We start from the raw sequence: 21,147 nt of genomic DNA, 5'->3' as shown, positions 1-21,147 counted from the left end.
GCAAATGCGGCCCTCCAAAATGCAGCACAACCCTCAATAGGACTCATCAGTTTTTGAGGGAAAGGATCATTTTAGTAAAGTATGCAGCCTGAATCACACAGGGTCCCCCAGACGTTTAATGGTCTATTCATCCCTGTGCCACCACTGTGCCCACTTCCCCGCTGCCACCAACCCTTTTCTCTCGGGTACACACTGAGTCCAGACAGTTATCAAAATTGAACCAAACAAACAAGTTTATTTTATAAGTATTAACAAGTTTATGGTTTCTCAGATAATATTCTCGTCAGTTTCTTAACTTTAGTTTCTTTACCGGCCTATACCTTCCTAATACCTTCTGACTGATTATCTCAACTGTTTGACTGACTCCTCTTAACAGATTCTCTCACATCACACTAGCCCAACCTACAGACTTATCCTCTCCGTCCCTTCTCTAACTCCAGACTGACTTCTCAACTCTTAACTCCTCCCCTTGGGTTCCTATTGGTTAGTCATTTACATTTAGTTAACCCTTTCCTTATGACCCAGTATGATGTCACACACCTAGGAAGGCAAATGCCACAGGGGGCAAGTTGTTGTTGTTGTTTTTGTTACATTTATTTACATCCCCCCTTTCCCCCCGACACAGACTGAAGGCGTCTTATAGATAAAATAGAAATAGTTAAAAGCATGGGGGGGAGGGACATTAAAAACAATTAACACACACACAGAGACCTATGTATATATGTTTATCTATTAAAACATACAGATGATTGCAATAAAACCATCACATCACCAGCTGCTTAGTTAAAAACACCCTGTTCACAAAAGCCTGTTGGAATAATAGAGTCTTCACCTGCCAGCAGAAGGACAAGAAGAAAGGAACCAGTCTTTGGGGGGGCCACTAGGGGCGCATTGGAAGATGGCCGACAATAACATCTCTCCGACCCACACGAGGTAATTAAGAGGCTGTGATGGGAGTAAACAGCCTCCCTGCCCCCCCAAGGGAGTGGGGGGGACTGCCCTTGCCTGCTGTGCCCTATACCACCCCCGAATTTGAGGGGGTGGGGGCACTAGGCAGAAAGCCCTTGTGCGGACTTCGGCTCTCCTGGACGCTGTCTCTCATTCGCGCCTCTAGCTGCAGCAACTTCAAAAGAAACAATTAGGTGGAAGCAAATGCACATATTTCAAGGAAGAATGGGGAGTAAAAAGACTGCTAATTGAAGAGATCTCTGATAAAGAAGACAGGTCGGATAAACAAGAATATATCATGAAAAGACACACCAAGGCTCGGTATGTCGGCAACGGGATTGGATGGGGGGGGACTTTCCTTTCTTTTCTTTATGTGATTAACCAAGAATCCCCCCCCCCCACAAGTCAGAAATGCCGCTTAAATGACCTAAGCTGATGATTTAAGACTGTGTGGAGATAATCTCTAACCAAAAGCATGTTTTAAGGAAATCATGGAAAGTTTAAGAGCTTTGGGACGACGCAGTAAAAAAAACAGTGTCGCCATTTTGGTAAGTTCTGTCAAAAGACTTATGTCTGGGAGGAGGAATGGATCTGTTTTCATATTGCGGGCGGCCTCCTCAGAGGACTAAAAGAAGGTGACAGATTTGCGAATATAAATGATGGAAAGAGTGCTTTTATTTATGAAAGTATGGAACCATCTCGATATGGTGATTGGACAAACGGAAAAATTCACACAGGATTATAACTGGTGTTTATCTGCTTAAAGAGATTATCAGAAGAGATCATAAAGAAAAAAGAAAAATATATGAATAAGATGAGACGTGGGAACAGCAAGATAGGACTGGATAGAAATATGAACATTATTTGGACAGATTTGTGGATATTAACGTAGCAGCAAGATGATGATTGGAATCCCCTTCGGAACTTGAAATATGGGTACCCCCAACAAAAAATTTAAAATTTGGCTTTGTAATTCGGAATTATGTGATTTGATTTGATTTGATTTGATTGGTCGGTTAATAAAAAATATTTAAAAAAAAGAAAAGAAAGGAGCCAGTCTTAACTTCTGTAGGGAGGGAGTTTCAAAATCTGGGAGCAGCTACCAATAAGGCCACCTCTTGCATCCCCACCAAGTGTGCCTGTGTGGACGGCGGGACTGAGAGAAGGACTTCTCCCAGGTCTTAGAGCCCAAGCAGGGAATATGGTCTTCCATATAGCCTGATCCTAAGCCATATAGGGCTTTATAAACAGCACTTTGAATTATGCCTGGAAACAGACCAGTAACTTGTTGCAACAAGGGAATCGTATGCTCCTATAACCAGCAAACAGACCAAAGCCTCCAGATTAACCAAATGGACCAAGGCCAGTGAAAGGAGCAATGTTGTTTGGGGAATAAATACAAAAACTGGAATACTTAAAAATGTGACCCAGCAGCCTGTAACAACCTCTTACACTGAAATACAATTGCTTGTAGATAAAGGAACACGGCTATCAACAGCCTAAAAGAAGTAACCTGTGGAGGCTTGCAAGAATGCCCAAGAGTATAATCACTGCAGCAGTATGGATTTTGGGCAACTGATAATGAACTTTAACAGTACAGTTAAAAGAATTGTGCCGAGGGGAAGGGGAGCTCAGTATTGTAGCAAATCACTCTGCCATCTAGTCTTACCCAACTATTCTTACTAGGAAACTCTGAACAATGTTGTATCTTGCTCACAGTGAACATTATAGAATTGTAAAGTCTACTGTGATGGGAAAACATCTGTTTTCCCAGATGAAGGGCTTATCCACAATCAACTTAACTTCACTCTTTCCAGACACAATCTGCAATTTAAAGCTATGTGCCTGAGCACCCTCCCCCCCTCCAGAGCTTTCCCTGTGAAAAACTGCTCTTTAAAGCTAAATTGGAACAAACATCAATCTACTCTGATTCTGCTTTAAATAGTGGGTTTTCATGAGGACAGCTTGGGGCAAAAAGCACACATAACCCGCTTGGACACTGAGTGTTAAAGGGCACAATCTTTGCCTGGAAAGAGCAAGGCCCAAGTTAAGTGTGAACTGTGCCTACAATCAGAACCCAACAAAATTTGAGAGTGGGCGCAGGGACACCCAGCACGGTTGTTGCTTTTCTTTTCTTTTCTTATAATAATTTTTATTAATTTTAACATATAAATTATAATACGTACCACAAAACCTTATCACTTATACAATCTTTTTGGACTTCCATCAGCACCTCTGATGATCCACTGTTTTAACCACTTCTTATGCATTTCTTAAATTTATATTACCTTTAAATGTCTTAACTAATCATCCTCCCCCTTATCCATTTTTGCAATAATTCCAATAATACTCACAAAACTTCTTGCAAGCCTACAAACATCGTCTGATCTTCACAAATACTTTTCAAATAATCCGTAAATTTACTCCAGTCTTCTGTGAATTTCTGGTCCCGCCGATTTCGAATCCTTCCTGTTAGTTTATCCAGGTCTGCATAGTCCATTAGTTTCATCCTCCATTCTTCTTTCGTCAGTAATTCTTCTTGCTTCTATTTTTGGGCCAATAATATTCTTGCTGTCGTTGTTGCATATAAAAAGAGCTTACATTCCTTTCTGTTTATATCACTCCCTACAATACCCAGTAAAAATGCTTCTGGTTTCTTTATAAATGTATATTTCAACATTTTTTCCATCTCATTATATATCATCTCCCAGAAGCTTTTCACCTTTTTACATTCCCACCACATGTGATAAAATGTTCCTTCTTTTTCTTTACATTTCTAACATTTATTGCTGACTTTATACATTTTAGCTAACTTGACGGGTGTAATATACCATCTATACATCATTTTCATCATATTTTCTTTTAAGGCATTGCATGCAGTAAATTTTAAACTTCTTTCCATAATTTTACCCAGTCACTCAGCTGTATATTATACCCAAAATCCTTAGCCCAATGAATCATAACCTACTTTACCTCCTCATCCTTCAAATGCCATTGAAGCAGCAATTTATACATTTTAGACAAAATTTTACAATCATTACTTAATACCTCTAATTCAAACTTTGATCTATTTTCATCAAATCCTCTTTCTTTAAAATCCTGTTTAAACATTTCATTGACCTGGCGGTAGTTCAGCCAATCATTCACATATTCTTTAATTTCTTCATATGGTTTTATTTTCCATTTGCTTCCTTCCTTTTGTATTAATTTCCCATAAGTTATCCATTTTCCACTCATATTGACCTTTTTCACACTCATTGCTTCTAGTGGGGATAACCAATGCGGTGCTTTACGTTCAAATAGGTTTTTATACCTATCCCAAATTTCTATTAAAGATCTTCGAAATATATGGCTTCCAAATCCTTTATGGACTTTTGTCTTATTATGCCATAAGTGTGCGTGCCACCCAAATCTATTATCATAACCTTCCAAATCCAACAATTCTGTATTTTCTCAACTAGAGCCTTTCTCGGCTGCGGCTCCAATCTGGTGGAACGCTCTGTCACAAGAGACCAGGGCCCTGCGGGACTTGACATCTTTCTGCAGGGCCTGCAAGACAGAGCTGTTCCACCAGGCCTTTGGTCAGGGCGCAGCCTGACTCCCTCCTCTGGCAATCTGCACAGAATTTTGCTTAACGGTTGCCATCAATTTTATTTTAATTAATTTTTATAATGAAATGTTTTTAGAATGCTGGATTATTTGATTGTTGTTAGCCGCCCCGAGCCCGGCTTCAGCTGGGGAGGGCGGGATATAAATAAAATTATTATTATTATTATTATTATTATTATTATTATTATTATTATTATTATTATTATTATTTCTAATAACATCCATTCCTTTAACCAACAGAGGCAGGATGCTTCATAATACAATTTCAGATCTGGCAGGGTGAAGCCTCCTCTTTCTTTTGCATCTGTTAACAACTTAAACTGTATTCTTGTTGTTGCTTTTCATTTTATTTCCCGTGGTTTTTGGAGCTCTGCAGAAATGCAGGAACCGTTAAAGGGCTGGGGCTCTTGCCAAGCGATCTAGGTGAGACAGGTACAGGAGCCCTGAGAGAACAAAATGTTGGCAACGCAAGTAGACAGAAGGGAGTCAGCCCATACTCAACTTCTGCGTATCCAGCTGGCCCTGCCTACTTACCCCAACTTCCCCTGAACCTGCTACTGAGGTTTCTCTATTCTTCCACCCACTAGTAACTGCCTTTCCCCTCAGCCACCCTGTCCATTTGTGACATCACAGGAAGTTTGTAGCCCGCGGCAACTGCTTAGGGACGCATCTGCACAGCCTCCCATCCTGGTACTGGAAAGGGGATTGTCATGAATGTTACTTAGATGTATTTAGAAATACCTTGATTTAGAAGTAGAAGATGGCTTGCTTAAGCTCTGCTGTCCCCTTCATTGCTGCTTTTGGGGAAAGCCTCTTCGGCTTGTGACATCCATGAAAGGCAAACACAGATATGGTGAGGGGAATGGCCCTCATTCAACAGTTATCATCCAGCCACCTCCACTGGCCAGCCTGCCAACCTCCACTGGCTTCCGCCCATGAATATCCAGTGGTTCATTCGCCCAGAGCCTGAAAGGCAGCCTACACCGCTATCTGAACATGCGATTCCCAGTCATACCGTATCTGGTGGGTGAGCTATGTCCACACTCTCCATTCATACTTACCCCAGCATCAGCCCACAAATATCCACACAGTTTTTGTCAATGGCCTTCTGAAGGTGAATTTCAACCAGCTTACCTGCACAAACTTCAGCCTCCTTCAGCCCTGCGGCATCCCGGGCTTCCACATGCTAATCACAGCTTCTGCCAGGTCCATCTCCAGCTTCCAATCATGGATATCTGCCGCTTTCAAGCTGTGGTCCTGCTCAACAGGTACACTTGCCTTCTCGTTGCTCCACAGCATCTCATTGATGGATGATGGCCTCCTTCCATTTGCCACTTCACCTCCATGCAGAAGGAGACCACTAAGTACTGAATAACACAACTGTTGTCCACTGTGTCCTTTTCAAGCTTTGCCTTGGGCTGCTTTTGTATATCCACTGAGTTGCCATGTGCTTATGTGACATCACAGGGCGTCCACAGCCAATAACAGCAGCTGGAGAGGCATCATCATCATCACCTCCTCAGGCCTCACAATGGTGGGTGCAGCTCAGCAGCCATTTCCCCTTTGCTTGTTTGCTATGTACATCTCACTCCTTATCTGTAATGACATCAGAGAAAGGCATGCCATAAATCCACCTTCCCATTTTGATTCTCTGGCATCCTATCTGCATAACCTAGCAATTCCAAAATATAGATGCGCTTTTACTCTCGTAAGATTGAATGTATTGCCCTCGGCTGTACTTGAGGGATGATTCCAACAGATTCCACACGAAAAGCGCTTAAGTCCCTGTGGAGATGGCAGCACCGAATCAGTGGTGCACGCCCTTCTGGTGTGCACTCTTTGGAATGAGATTATCACCCCTCTTATTCATTCCAGGTTGCCCAACCACTGCCACAGTGTCCTTTCTCTTGGCAGATCAAGATGAGCAGGTGACAGCAAAGGTTGCAAGGTTTTTAGTTGAGGCAATCAGAATAAGATCCACCATTTGACTGCTGATTCAGGACCCTAAACTGTGTTTTATATAATCAACTTTTTATTTCTGTTCTGTGTATATTGCAAAGTTATTTTGTTGCTATGGCCTATGGCTGATGCAAATAAAGTTTCATTCATTCATTCAAATAATATTTGAAAATAATTACTAGAGTTTTTGTTATGCAAATTGCAGCCATGGGGAAGGCACATCAAACTCAAGTTCATGGACATCTGGGGGGAAAGTTTAACTTTCTAAGCTGGAAAGATTGGTAAATTTCATCATGTCCCCTATCAGGCTTCTCTTCTCATGGCTAAACATTCCTGTTTCTTTCAACCTATCCTTATAGGACTTGTTTTATTTAGTGCTGACCACCTTCATTTGAACTTATTGCAGTTTGTCTGTATGCTTCTTAAAGTGTGGTATCCAGAGTTGCACGCAGTACTCCAGGTGTGATATGAGTAGTGAGAATAAAGCAGAACGGTTACTTCGAAACTATGGTTCTGTTGGTGCTGCCCGAAATATCATTAACTGTGTGTGTGTGTGTGTGTGTGTGTGTGTGTGTGTGCCTTTGCCTAGACGTCATGAAGTAGTCACAGAATCGGAGAAGTGCTTTAGTATTCTCACAACAAAGTGGCCCTTAACTGCAAGAAACCTCTGGAAGTGGGAATTAATGTGAAAGGTGTGTCATGTGGAACTTCACTTCTTCTTCCAGAACAATGGGTACATTAGCCTGGAGCAGCAGGAAGGACTTAAGGTGTATCCAAGTGCTACATCACATTCATTCATCTTTCTAACTGTTAATTAATGCATATATTTTGTATAAGTATGCAGTCATGGTTTTCATCTTCAACTGTATTTTCCTGATTTTGTCAGCCCTATGTCCTGCTAATGCCTTGCAAATCTGTTTCCTGCTTTATTTGGTCGTACAAATTCAGTTGGCAAGAATGCGTTATGGTTAAAATTATTAGTTTGTTGCTTAATAATATAGGTCATTTTGTAGCATGGTGGAAAAACAGTTTTTGTTAATGACCCAGTAATGTTTTAATTATACATGGGGAAAGCTCAGTTAATAGTGCTTATTAATGTGTTACTTCTTTATGCTGGCAGACTGTACCCTAGAGAGAGGGTGTACTATTTTCATTGCTTTTATCATTATTGCTATTTCAGCACTTTGTATGGTTGTATTTTATTTTTTTTTAGAAACCGAGATCTTTGCTGTCTACAACAAGCCAAAGGCTTTGCAGAGATCCAGCCAGTACTACAGTTTAACAATCCCTGTGAAAATCACCAGTGATGGGCAGAGCATTTGCAGCTTGGAAGCCAATTGGCTGGAGCATATGACAGATCACTTTCGGAAAGGGAGCACGTTGGTGAATGCCATCTTCAGTCTTGGAATGATAAATGGTACGGAATTTCCCTGCAAGATTATTACTCTGTTTATATACTTCATTCGTTTAAAAGATCAGCTATTTTCTCTTTGTTTGTGACTATTAGAATGCACAAAAATTGCTCAGAACCTGAACATGAAAACGTGAGAATATTCATTATATATAAGTGGTAGGAACACTTTTTTAGTATGAAATCAAAGAAATGAGGCAGATGTGCCTAAGTAGCACCTCATTCTCTTGCTTCAATTTCCACTCTTTCAGATAGGTTCTTAGCAAAAAGGAACATTCCCTCTTTCTGCTAATTACACCTTGAAATTACATGCCATACTGAGTGCAAATTATTTGTTGGTGTCAATCAGGAACAGTCTTTGAAGCAGCAGCACCTTTGCAAATTTCCAAGTGTCTGAGTTTTAATTCCTGCAAAACTTCTTTGCTGTTTTGTGACAATGGATCTTTTAAAATTCAAGGTAGGCTGCATAAAAGCCTCAAACCAGAGCCCATGGAGTATGTGTGTAAACTATATGCATGCACAGGTTCAGTGTCAAGAGGCTTCCAAACCATTGGGAAGAGTGAAGTGGCTGCCTCAAGTGGAAAATTCTTGGGAAGAGGGGCAGTGGCAGCAGCTTTCCCAGCTGTTCCTCCCAATTTATCCTGGCTTTTCCTTTGGGGGGGGGAGGATAGTGTACCACATTAGTCTCCACAGTTAGAGCCAGTGTGGTGTAGTGGTGAAGAGCGATGGACTCGTAATCTGGTGAACCGGGTTCGATTCCCCGCTCCTCCACATGCAGCTGCACCTTGGGCTAGTCACACTTCTCTGAAGTCTCTCAGCCCCACTCACCTCACAGAGTGTTTGTTGTGGGGGAGGAAGGGAAAGCGGAATGTTAGCCGCTTCAAGACTCCTTCGGGTAGTGATAAAGCAGGATATCAAATCCAAACTCCTCCTCCCCTGCACTCCCCAATGTCTTGGCCTGGCCTTGGTTCAGAAGCAAGGATGAGCTAGAGTTGCCTATGGAAGCCCAGTAGGGAACTTTCCCCAGTAACCCTGGGATATTTACAGTTTCTGAGGAAGCTGCCTTCCCTTCCTGCTCATCTGTTGGGTTCCAGTACATACCTGATCCTTCTCCCTCCTCCCAAGTAAACCCCCCCCCCCCATAATGAAGGCCTAACTGCCAGACAAGCACTCCTCCATCAACTCTGGGCTTATTGCTGGGCCTGACTCCACCTCTGCTATTGGGGAATTGGGTGTGGAGAGGGATGGCCTGTGGCTGAGGCAATTAAGGTTTGGCAGGGGGCAGCAAAGGTTTCTTGGGGGCTGAATAAGTTGGGCTGCTCAGCTATGACATTGGGCTCCTTGGTGTGGCTGGACCAAGTCCTGCTCCTCCTCTTTAGATGAGGTTCCTCTGTGGTCCTGGTCTGGGCTGAGCTCTGACAGAAATGAATGGAAAAGTCATTAGGAGCCATGGAGCTTGGTAGAACAGCTGAATGGCAGCTGGAAGAAATCATTGGACTGAGATGAACTTTTGCAGTGAGTAGTTCAAAGTACTGCTGTGGAGGCTGGTGAAATTTAGAGCAGAGATTCTTTGTTCTGTCCAGGCTGTTGCTTCCCCCAGTGACTGCAGTAGGAAGAGGCTGTTTAATGCTACAGGTATTGTCTTGGAGTGTGCCACCTGGGCCAATCCTCCTGGCTTATATACAATTAGTGATAGTTTGGGAACACCAACATTTTCAAGCACTTGCTGCATGATCGCATTTGTTCTGCAATAGTCACTTGCCTAAAGAACTCATAAGCACCAATGTGTATGAAAATAAAATAAAAATCTTTTCAGCTTTTTATTCCCCATTGGCTTTGTTGTGCATACCAATATCTGAAAGAACCACATGAAGTATGCATGTTATTTCTGAGTGAGTAACAACGCGCTTCCATAGGTACAGGTTTTACTGATGTTTAATAACTAAACATCAAACACACACATAGTCCTTTTGATGCAGCACAATCAAATGTCATTCTGTCCTCTCCTCCTCCAGTCTGGTGTAGTAGTTAAGAGCAGTAGTCTCGTAATCTGGTGAACTGGGTTCGCTTCCCCGTTCCTCCACATGCAGCTGCTGGGTGACCTTGGGCCAGTCACACTTCTCTGAAGTCTCTCACCTCACAGAGTATTTGTTGTGGGGCAGGAAGGGAAAGGAGATTGTTAGCTGCTTTGAGACTCCTTAAGGCGAGTAAAAGCCGGGATATCAAGTCCAAACTCCTCCTCCTCTCCTCCTCCTCCTCTTCTTCTTCTTCACCACCACCATGATATGTTTCTATCATGAGTGGTGACTACAAACCCCAAACTAATTCTGCAGTTGCTAGCTCTCTTCATCTGCTATCTTCATTCTGTTGTGCTCTAACAAGGAAATAGGCAGCTGTTGTTTTTTACAATCTGAACACAGAAATCTTGACTTGTAACACGCATGGTGATAAGGATGAGACTCTTTATCAAATCTGTCAGTTTTTGTTTAGCTGAGCTACATACCTCAACTCTGCTTATTCTTTTGACTACTCAGAAATAGTAATATACACAGTCTTGATCTATCTCTAAGATTTCCAAACAGCAGTTTATGTAAATGAAAGGCCAAAGCCTATGTATTTGTGCTAGATGCCATATGTTAGTTGGTGCTATTGAAGGAAACAAAAATGTTATTTTTAGAACTTGGCTTGGGAGCTAAAGCTCTGAGCATGGATATTTAACATTTTTTGCTTCTCTCTCTGTGTGTTTTTAAACACAAAGCTTTATTTGTCTTCCTGTCTTTCCTCTAGGGAACTCAAGGCAATGTTCATGAAGATCCTAGGCAGTCTTCTCTCCAGGCACTGATTAGATGCAGACCTGCTTAGCTTCAGTCGGGCTGCTGCATTATGTGCCATACCCCTGGACCCAATATTGTTCATATTGCTCATTTCAATGTCTCTGCTACCAGCCTGAAGATAGAACTAGTGTTGCCACATTCCAGTGAGGTAGCCTTAGACAAGTTTCTTTTGACACACGCTTCCAAGGACTAGGGCCCACTTCTCGGTTGATGTGTGGTGTGTGTGCAGTGGTGGCTGGTGTCCATTGAGACTGGTGGGGCATAAGACAGGAGGCCAACAGTAGAGAGAGACAGAGCCAATGACTGATGCAACCACAGCCAATAATAGACAAAGCCAAGTAATTTTAGTTTCCTCCCCACCCTCCTCCCTGCTCAGGGGCAATGCTGAAACAAAGGAGGAGGAAGGTTACACCCTGGACTGGTTGTCAGGAAGAAGGGAGGTAGGTGGGGGCTGACTGAGGGAAGCAAGTGCCCCATACACCCTAATGGAGCAGCCTCTGCTGCCTTGTGTGGTATTCATGTGAAAGCCCTTCTTCCCTTGCTGTTCCATATGGTTGAAACTGCCTTCTAGAATGCTTGTGCAATGCCACCTTTCCTACGTCCTTCAAATCTCTCCTCAAAGCCCACCTTTTCCACGAACGCTTTGGAGCAGCCCCCTTTGTCCCATGCCCTCTAGTAGCTTAACCTGCACCTAAGATTAAGCATGTGCAATCGAAACAACTGCCTATTCCTTCCTGTTTACCTCTGCCTCCATTTCACACCCCTTTCAGTTTCTTCTGTGTCACGTTACAATCTCCAGGTCCGGGCCCCTTACACTCTGAAGCACCGTTGTTGGGTGGTGGTGGTGGTGATGATGATGATTATGCCAGTAACATGGATATTAATTCCATGATATTTTGAGGCAAAAGATAATGCAACTACATAGAACACAGAAAACAAGTCTATAAATACATACAAAGAATTAACTTTCGTTAGACTAGGCTGGGGATGTTTTTGGAAGTTTCTTGGTAGGTTTTGATAAGTATTCAGCAACTTGTGGTATCACATATTGTTACGTGAGAGTCATGAAATGTGGAATTAGATCCAGAAATCCCACCACATGAGTGGAAGGCGCTTGTATATGGGGATCACCAGTCCCCGCTCCCCCCTCCTGTACCCACAGTGTGTTACATCCTATGAAATCTGGCTCCAGAGGATTGGTGGGGGGATACTGTAGAGCAGCTGCTTGGAATGTAAGTAATTAAAAGTGAGGAGATCAGTGACACACCCTCACTCTCCGCTCATGCAAACTAGGGTCTTCAGATCCAGCCCAAAGTCAAGCCACAGGCAGCTTCTAGCTTCTAGCCACAGGCTCTTCTCCATCTCACGCTCCTGCCTGTGGAATTTAGTTATCCTAAAATTAGTTATCCTTGTTAAAATTAAATGGGGAAATTAACAGCTAGACTTAATTTTTTCATCCCACAGTAAAGGAAATTCTAAAGGGCACATGATGGAATGCTTTCTTCTAGCTTGTTGGCAACCCATGTAAATTGCAACTGAACGTTCTCAGAAACAAATGGTCATTTATTTTATATGTATAAACTGCAGTTTTGAAACTATGAGTCACTTGGCCTGATACAGACCAATTAGGCCTGTTTTTCTTAAGGGCAAACATTTTATTTCTGGCTCCTTATCAGCGTATTGCTTAATATCTGAAATACAACATAGGAGAAGTATTATTCTGTTGTTTACACATTAAAAGTGAATTTACATAACAACAGGGCTCTGGGGGAGTTTCCTAATGTCAGATTCTGCAGTTAAAATGCCTTCAAAAGTGGGGTTGCAAGATGAGCACAAAGAGTTTACTTTGTGAACAACCATAATAGGGCAATCAGTTTACACTTGGAATTTGGGAGATGTGCTGCTAATGTGTAGAATACAGTGGTACCTTGGGTTAAGTACTTAATTAGTTCCAGAGGTCCGTTCTTAACCTGAAGCACCACTTTAGCTAATGGGGCCTCCTGCTGCTGCTGTGCCGCCGGAGCATGAAGCAAAGTTCTTAACCCAAAGTAATATTTCTGGGTTAGCGGAGTCCGTAACCTGAAGTGTATGTAACCTGAAGCGTATGTAACCTGAGGTACCACTGTACATTATTAGGGAACATGCTGTTTCCTAAAGGCGCCTTTCTACCTGTGGTTGTGAAAACTGAAGTTAATGTAGTTGCACCTAATATAGAACTGTAAGCATTGCAAGACAGTGTAAGAGTCAGCACCCCATAGAAGAAAGTTAAGTTTTGGTTTTGCAACCTAAACAGAATTATATTATCACAGAATAACAACACCTTCAACCTTTTACCAAATCGTTCCTCAAATGTGTGTGTATGCTTTCTCCTTTCTGTTTCATTTTTTTCTTTCTGGGGAAGAAAGGAATGGGGTGGGGTGGTATAGTTATGACACCGTGATTGAACAATGTGATTTTTAATAAATATAAAAATCACAAATTAATTATTAGCTGAATCCTACTGGACATTTTGCCACTTAATGTTAAGTAATACCATCATGAAGTGAAATGACTAATATTGAGTATAGAAACTGAGCAAGTAGCTTGGGGGGGGGATTAAGATAAGGGGGAATTTTGCACGGGGTTAAGTTCCTATACCTTCCATTTAAGAAATGTGTGCCGCATATATAAACTCTTGTGCATGACAACAGTCATGCACCTATTTTGTCACATGTTTAGGTTCCTGGAACCCGTTGCTAACAGATGACACAGACATGTGCATTATCAGTGTAGGAAATGTTAGTGGGAAACAGCCCATATATGTTGGTGGGCATCAGCCAGAGGCAAAGGTGGAGGCCACATTTCTTTGTTGTACCTGTGGCAGTGATTTTTTTCACAGCAATAACAATAACGTAAAGGTTAGGCTTTGTGCACGACGCTTAATAGTTCAAAGACAACAAACAACACAGGGAGACATTGCTTCCCACTAGTATAGCTGTCATAATAGAATAAGAAATCTTTTCCCATAGTCATCTTGTAAATCATGTGCAGGAACATTAAAATGACATTTTGCCCAGCAGAACATCATCAAATATTTATATACCCAAGTGAAAATAGCCTTTTGAGCACAGTGGGAGAGCATCTTACCTTAATAAAAAATGCAGTGATAATGGAACCTTTTCCCATGAAGGAGGGTGGATTAACCTTTTCCATGAGCTTAGTGAAGGTAAAAGGTGAAAATTTATAACGAAGCTTGGGCAGAATAGAAGCAATTTTTAGTCTTAATGGAATGGAAGGCTATGCTGAGCTGGTTATTAGTACAAATGAGCCATCACTTTATCATTTAGTTTTTGAAATTAATTGTGTTGATGTAATGTGCTGGAATCCACTGGATTAATTATGTGCTAAGTGAAAACAAGTTAACTGCTCAAAAAAGGGGCCTTTCTGGAGAGGAGAGGGGTTAAATAGATGTGATAGTTAATGCGATACTGCAAAAAGCCCTTGTAAGAGCTTCAGTATTTTTTTGGATGACTCCTACTAAAGCAGGTATGCTTCTGCTCAAAAGCAGGCTATTGCATGGGGTTTCTTATAATAAATTGAGTTACTTTGGCATTCCCAAAAGGCAATGCTAGGATTTGTGCATGAGCAGGTATTCTACAGTAAAATCCATTAAATTGTTTATTAATGCCAGGTTAACTATGGACACTTGCAGTTTTTCAAACACTTCTGCAGTGATTTGGAGAGCCATCTCTTTTTTTCACCATTCATGCCCTAGTATGTGGGGAGTTTTTTCTCTTGTCTTTATATGGCATTGTATATGTATGGCATACTAGATACTTTTTTTAAGTGTGGGGGCAAAACACCCCAAATTCAGGGTCATCACCACCATTTAGTGTGCTGAGGCTTTGTGCGGTCATCAAAGGCAAGAGTAATCGGGAAATCTTGACTCGAAAGGTTCACTGTATGAGGAAACACTTGTTGCTGCAGAGCAGTCCTCCTAAACTAGCTATGCCCAATACACCAATCACCTGACAAATGATTCGGGATAGTGGAGAAATTCTGACCGCAACTCTTTGTTCCCTAAACAGAAAAGGGATGCATTAAATATTCTGACCATTCCTAAAACAAAGGCTGCATTGAAAGCTGCAACTCAGTTGCATCTATGATTGTTGACTTCCAAAGAAATTGCCCAGTGCAGATGTTACCGCAGACTTGCAGTTTCCAGGGAAAAGAGAAAGCACAATTCATATGTAGAGGAATAGAATCCAGTGCTGGGGAAGTTGTAAGGCATGCTTGATATCCCTACGATCTCATCTCTTGCCATGGCCATGCCTCTTGACTAGGTCAGTGCCTCAGATACTAGTCAAGGAGAAGGGAAGAAATGCCTCAAGCTCCAGAGGTGTCCACCACCAATCTTGCATGTGCACGTATCTTTTTATGTGTAAAAATAGCCAATAAAAACAAGTGCAATTCTGTTTTATAATGGTTGCTAGCAGCACAGCACTGCATACAAAGGATTCATTTGTACACCTACTATTAGTCTCATTCATTTTAATATAGTTGGACCATGCAGGGGTCTTTCTCTCCCTGTGTTTTGCAAATAACATGCTGGGAAGAAATTAGGATTGTGATAATGAACACACACACACACACACTTTAAAATTGTTCATAGGATACCCTAACTGTGTAGCTTATAGAAACGATTTGTTTCTGCACAGATTCCTTCCAGGGGATGACAGATGGCGTGTTCATCTTTGAAGATATTTCCGTGGAAGACAACAAGAGTATACAAGGCTATGATGCTATTGTTGTAGAACAATGGACTGTTCTGGAAGTAAGTGTGTTGTTTTGCTTTTGTTTGTTTCCTAATATCTTGAATCACAACCTAATGAGAAACTAATAGGTTTTTTAAAAAAAAATCTTGCTTGCTGCGTCTATTAGCAATAACTTATTTAGCAATTTTCAGTATCCAAGATTTCTTACAATCTTTTAAAATTTATTCTCTCAGCAATCCCAGCGGACTACCCAAAGGAGCATTAGGGGAAACAGTGAAAGGTCTAGTTGTTGTATTAATTTGTTACCCAGTTAGTTTTTTCATGTCTTATTAAAAAGAGGTTTCACATTCCACTGATAAAACTAACTAGTGTTGGGATATTTGAGCAGCTTCAAATGTTTCATTTTCCTACATATATGCTGAACAATGTATGAAAGGTGCTTTCATCCTGTCCCCACCCTTGCTGCAGCTTTCTCAAAGCAGTAGCTAAGAAGGGAAAGGTTTTTTTGTTTTGTTTCCTTCCCCCCTATCATAAGGTTACCAATTTTTTTTTCAATGAATCCAGGGACACTTTTCAACTTCAATGGATTTTGTATGGGAACTGATTTATAAATCCAGGGACTGTCCCTGGGAAATGGGGACATCTGATAACCTTACCCTACCATCATTACATATAGAGAAAAAGCACTGGTTCCACCCTGCAAAGGTAGGAAAAAAGTAATACATAAAGCAGGGCTCTGAATCATTTTTAAATGAGGGTCTTTGTGGTGCCAGTCAAGTCTCCTTTGTTTATTGCAAGGCCTTTGGAATCATCGAAATAGAATGCATGTAGTTACAAAGAATGTCACAAATGTGCTTTGCAGGTCATTTGGCTCTTGCTATGTGTTTAATCAACTCAGTGTTTAAGTGCATGGTTAACATCAAGCATGCAGCTCCTAAAAAAGAAAAAAAAACCCTTTTATATTACATCTGCTTATCCCTGCTTAACTCCAGAGCTAGCAATCCCAGCAAATTTACACACATTTATACCAAATTATTTCAGTCTGTTTTTAAATCATTATTATTAATAGCAGTATATTAAAAACATTTATACCTGCTTTTCTGTGTGTTTCAAGATAACTCATGAAAACTTAAAAACAATTTTGAAATAGAAGTATTCACACGACACCTTTAAAGCACATTTGAAACACATTCTTTCTCTCAAAGAATTCTGGGCACTGTAGTTTATCCCTCACATAGTTACAATTCCTAGCAATCCTTAACAAACTACAGTGCCCAGAATTGAGGCAAAGAACGTGCTTTGAAGTTTAGAGTGTACACAACCTAAGAAACAGCCAAAGCTGGACAGCAGAGTACCGTATTTTTCGCTCTATAACACGCACCTGACCATAACACGCACATCGTTTTTAGAGGAGGAAAACAAGGGGGGGAATTCTGAATGAAACAGTGGATGTATCATTTTTGTGCCTCATGCTGTGGCCACAGACATGTGATCTGATGGTGAATTTGGGGTGACCCAATGCAAAAATCCTGAGAATCCCTGTGGATCTGTGCTTTGTAACAACGTTTTTGCACCATTGTGGCCCCAGGCAGCAGTGGGTGCGTGATTTTTTGGGTGCAGGCTGTAGCCATGGACATGTAATGTGATCTGATGGTGAATTTGGGGTGACCCAATGCAAAGATATGGGACGCGGGTGGCGCTGTGGGTAAAAGCCTCAGCGCCTAGGGCTTGCCGATCAAAAGGTCGGCGGTTCGAATCCCCGTGGCGGGGTGCGCTCCCGTTGCTCGGTCCCAGCACCTGCCAACCTAGCAGTTCGAAAGCACCCCCGGGTGCAAGTAGATAAATAGGGAGCGCTTACTGGCGGGAAGGTAAACGGCGTTTCCATGTGCTGCGCTGGCTCACCAGATGCAGCTTGTCATGCTGGCCACGTGACCCGGAAGTGTCTCCGGACAGCGCTGGCCCCCGGCCTCTTGAGTGAGATGGGCGCACAACCCTAGAGTTTGTCAAGACTGGCCCGTACGGGCAGGGGTACCTTTACCTTTTTAATGCAAAGATCCTGAGTTTCCATGTGGATCCGTGCTTTGTAACCACGTTTTAAGTGGGGAGGGAAGGAAAAACACAGAAGGGACAAGGAGCATGAGAGGGGTGTGCAGAGAAGCAGCTGGCTAAGAATGCAGGAGAGGGGTTTAACGGGAGGGAGGAAAGGAAGGCAAAAGTTTCCCCCCACCCACCCACCCAAGCCAGCCCCCCCCCCTCCCACCTGCATGTTTTCCGGCTGCCTGTGAGTCCCTAAAATGCTTCCCTGGACACAGCAGCACCGGAGCACAGCACGGAGAGGAATTAGAAGGAAGGACGCGATCCTTTCCTTTCCCCTCTGCTTGCCGGGAGGGGAGGGGATTTCCCTGCTCTTTGTTCCGTTTGAGCAAACAGCAACCGAAACAGAAGAGGGTGGGCAGTAAGACCCTGAGGCAGAATGCAGGAAAGCAACAGCTTCCACTCTTCAGGTGTCCCTCCTCCCTGATGTGCGATTTGATTTTTGCCTGATTTTTGCCCCTGCACTCGGGCCATTCAGCTCCAGGGACCACACATTTGCTCAATAACACGCACAGACATTTCCCCTTACTTTTTAGGAGAAAAAATCTGCGTGTTATAGAGAGAAAAGTACAGTAATTAAAAGCTAAGTTTTAGCAGTTCATACAAAGATGCATCAGAAAGTAGACACATGGGTCTCTTTGGAAAGGTCATTCTACAGTCTAGTATACAGTCTTTCTCAACCTTGGGTCCCTATATGTTATTGGACTACAACTCCCATCATCCCTAGCTACCAGTGGTCAGGGGTGATGGGAGTTGTAGTCTTATGCCTTAAACTTATGGGAGTTGTAGTCTTAACTACACATAGGGAGTTGAGAAAGGCTGTTCTAGTAACTGCAGCTAAAAAAGTTATAATGTTGTCGTCTGCCATTTTTCAGAAGATAAGGGTATAATCAACAGGACCTCAGTTGTTGAATGAAGCTCCCAAGTAGGTTCATGAAAAGAGGTATTCTAGTCCCAGACTATATAAGGGTTTAAAGGTAAGACCAGCATTTTTAATTGTGCCGAGAAGCAAATTGGCAGCCAGTGCAGCTGAGAGTGCTATACAAGGCATTATGGGGTTTTAAGAGCAAATACAGTTTTAAGTATGCATACAGAAGCTCAGACTGGAATCTGTTTTCTATATAGTCATGTTATGGAGTGTTTCACCTGTTTACTTTCTGCATGTCAGGCTGCTGTTAAAGATGCAGCAGTGGTAGAAAAAAAGTGGGTAGGAAATCCTAAGACTGAAATCCAATATATATTTTCTTGGGATCAAATCCTACCGCATTCAGCAGAACTCACTTCCAAGTAAGCATGCACTAGATTGGGTTACATAGTCCCATGCATCTTACTCAGAAGTGAGTCCCACTGTGTTCAAGTTGAGTTTCCATTATGTGAGTGTGTACATGGTTGCAGCCTTTTAGTGCCCCATTTCCCATTAGTTCTGCCTATTGCAACTTCCTGGATCTGCCTACATTTAGATACTCTGCCTCCCCGCTCCCCACCTAATGGGTACCAGCTGCCATGTGGTAATGCTGAATCCTGAAGCATTTCTGAGCTACATACTAAAAAAAGATCAGAATCACTAGACCATGCTTCTTCCTAGCCCTGTGTTTGAATTACATTGTAAGTAGCCTGATTGCCTTACCTTTTGAGACAGCCCCCTTAGCTTCTTTTCAGAAGGATACCAGTCTCACCCTTGAAGGATCAAGAACACAAGTGGATAGTCTCACTTCTTCAAGAATCCTGTCTTTAAGTTGCACAAGTTTAACATAAAAAGTAGGAGTCGTGACTGTGTTCATAATGTCTTTTCTAACTGTGGAGTCAGAACTGACACAAGTACCTTTATCTACAAAGTGTACCAAAGTGTCACTATCCCCAGGAGGACTAAAATATAGAAGTCCACCACTTAGAACAGTCCACCTGAACAAAACTGGACACAGTAGTCCTGGTGAAGTAGAATGTTTAGGGTGCCATCACAAATTGGTTTCTAAAATTCGTTCTGGGCCATGTTTAGTAAGTTTTGATGTAAGTTTTCTTTCACTGCTCTAGATATTTCCTTCAATTCCTCAGTAAACAAAGTTGAATGGGTTCTCTCCAGAAGAAGGTGGGGATCTAGGAATGATTGCATTAACCACTCAGGGTGTCGCCGGTTCCTGAACCTGACTAGTTTGTTGTCAGAACTACCAGTCCTATTAGCAGAAACATCCTACAGGAGGCATCAGAAAACCAGTTGGGTCCATCAGCTTCCCACTGCCCCACCCATACAAAATTATAGGACATAAGAATAAATCATTATTTTACCTTTTCAGTTTGACGTATATAGGGTCTTATGACATCTTCCTTCCAGGCACTGACTAGACCCAGACCTGCTTAGCATTAGCAAGCTGGGTGCATTGTGTTTCTTCAGACTAAACCCTAAGTGCCCCTTAGGATTCTCCCAAATAATTGTGTGTGTGTGTGTCTTGCCGTAAGAGTGTGCTTAGCAGTGGAAGTTCAGTTGTGTTTTCGTTCACAACTTCATTTAACTGTGTTTGTGTGCATTATATCAAGTTTGAGCAGGAATCGGCATCTCCTTATGGACAAAAAGCACGGCGTGCTTAATTTCTAACAACAGAGGAGCCTCCCAAGTGTAAGCAAGGGGAACATGTTCAACACTCTGATGCGCTCAGTATGTGTGTAAAATGTCACTGAGTAGAGAATGTAAAGCTTCCAGCTGTCACAGTATGTAGTCCTTGCCAAGTAATAGACAGGATGCAGTAGTGCTGAGTTATTTAACTCTTAAAATTTAGAACAAACTGTGGCATTCTTGCCTTTTTGAGCAGGGGCCTCTTAATGATTACATGCCTTCAGCTGCCCTATTACTTCTACCCTATAAATGTTGGGCTGCATTAATTCCACTAGACTCCGTGTGATCTAGCATTGAAACCACTTTGATTTTAATACTCTTTGCCTAGGAAAGTCCCTTGTTAACCAGAGCCTACACAACCTTTCTTTGCTTCTCCACATCTTGCCTGTTGTCATGTTTTTGCACCAAATAAAAGAAGATAATTATTTTGCAAGCTGATCCTTTTGCAAGTTCTGCAAAATAATTCCCTGGCTGCACGATGTTGGTGAAACTTCATTTCTTGAGTGAAGGTTTTCTCTGAAAATACTTCCTGTGACTTAAGAGAATTTAGGTGGTGGTGACAGTTGTCTCTCTCTAGCTCTTCTGGAGACATTGGAGTGCCTTTTTTGTGGTTGCTGCTGCTGTGCATTTTCAGCATTTTGACACGAAGTATGAGTACACAGTTTCAATCTGTTGAGATGGCAGATTGCCTAGTGGAAATGATTCCACTGTGTAGCCATGTTTTTGCTGCAGAGCATTCATAAAGCAGAGCTCTTTACTGATGAGGGGTTTGGAGTTTGCGAGGTGGGTGAGCAGGAGCGACGTAAATACGATGATCTGCTGCTCTTTCTGGAAGTGTCTATGAAGAGCCAGCTCTGATTTGGCCTTCATTCTCGATCTGTTAAATGTGTGGTGAGTTTGGGCTTGAGCAACACAGTTTGATGCCTGCTG

General features: G+C 42.2%; 1 protein-coding gene across 4 annotated transcripts in view; it reads left to right on the top strand.

Moving 5' to 3' along the window:
• Positions 1 to 21,147, top strand: part of RFTN1 (raftlin, lipid raft linker 1) — a 104,984-nt gene that overhangs the window by 70,318 nt on the left and 13,519 nt on the right. For all 4 annotated transcript variants that reach the window (XM_077937055.1, XM_028750240.2, XM_028750238.2 and 1 more), the window contains exons 6-7: positions 7,730 to 7,933; positions 15,459 to 15,574. In XM_077937055.1, the coding sequence (XP_077793181.1) occupies positions 7,730 to 7,933; positions 15,459 to 15,574 (320 nt within the window). The remainder of the gene's footprint in view (positions 1 to 7,729; positions 7,934 to 15,458; positions 15,575 to 21,147) is intronic.

The sequence above is a fragment of the Podarcis muralis genome, chromosome 12, assembly GCF_964188315.1.
Source record: "Podarcis muralis chromosome 12, rPodMur119.hap1.1, whole genome shotgun sequence".
Lineage (NCBI taxonomy): Eukaryota > Metazoa > Chordata > Lepidosauria > Squamata > Lacertidae > Podarcis > Podarcis muralis.
Note: the sequence above shows the minus strand (reverse complement) of the source record. Positions and strands in the feature narration are given on the sequence as shown.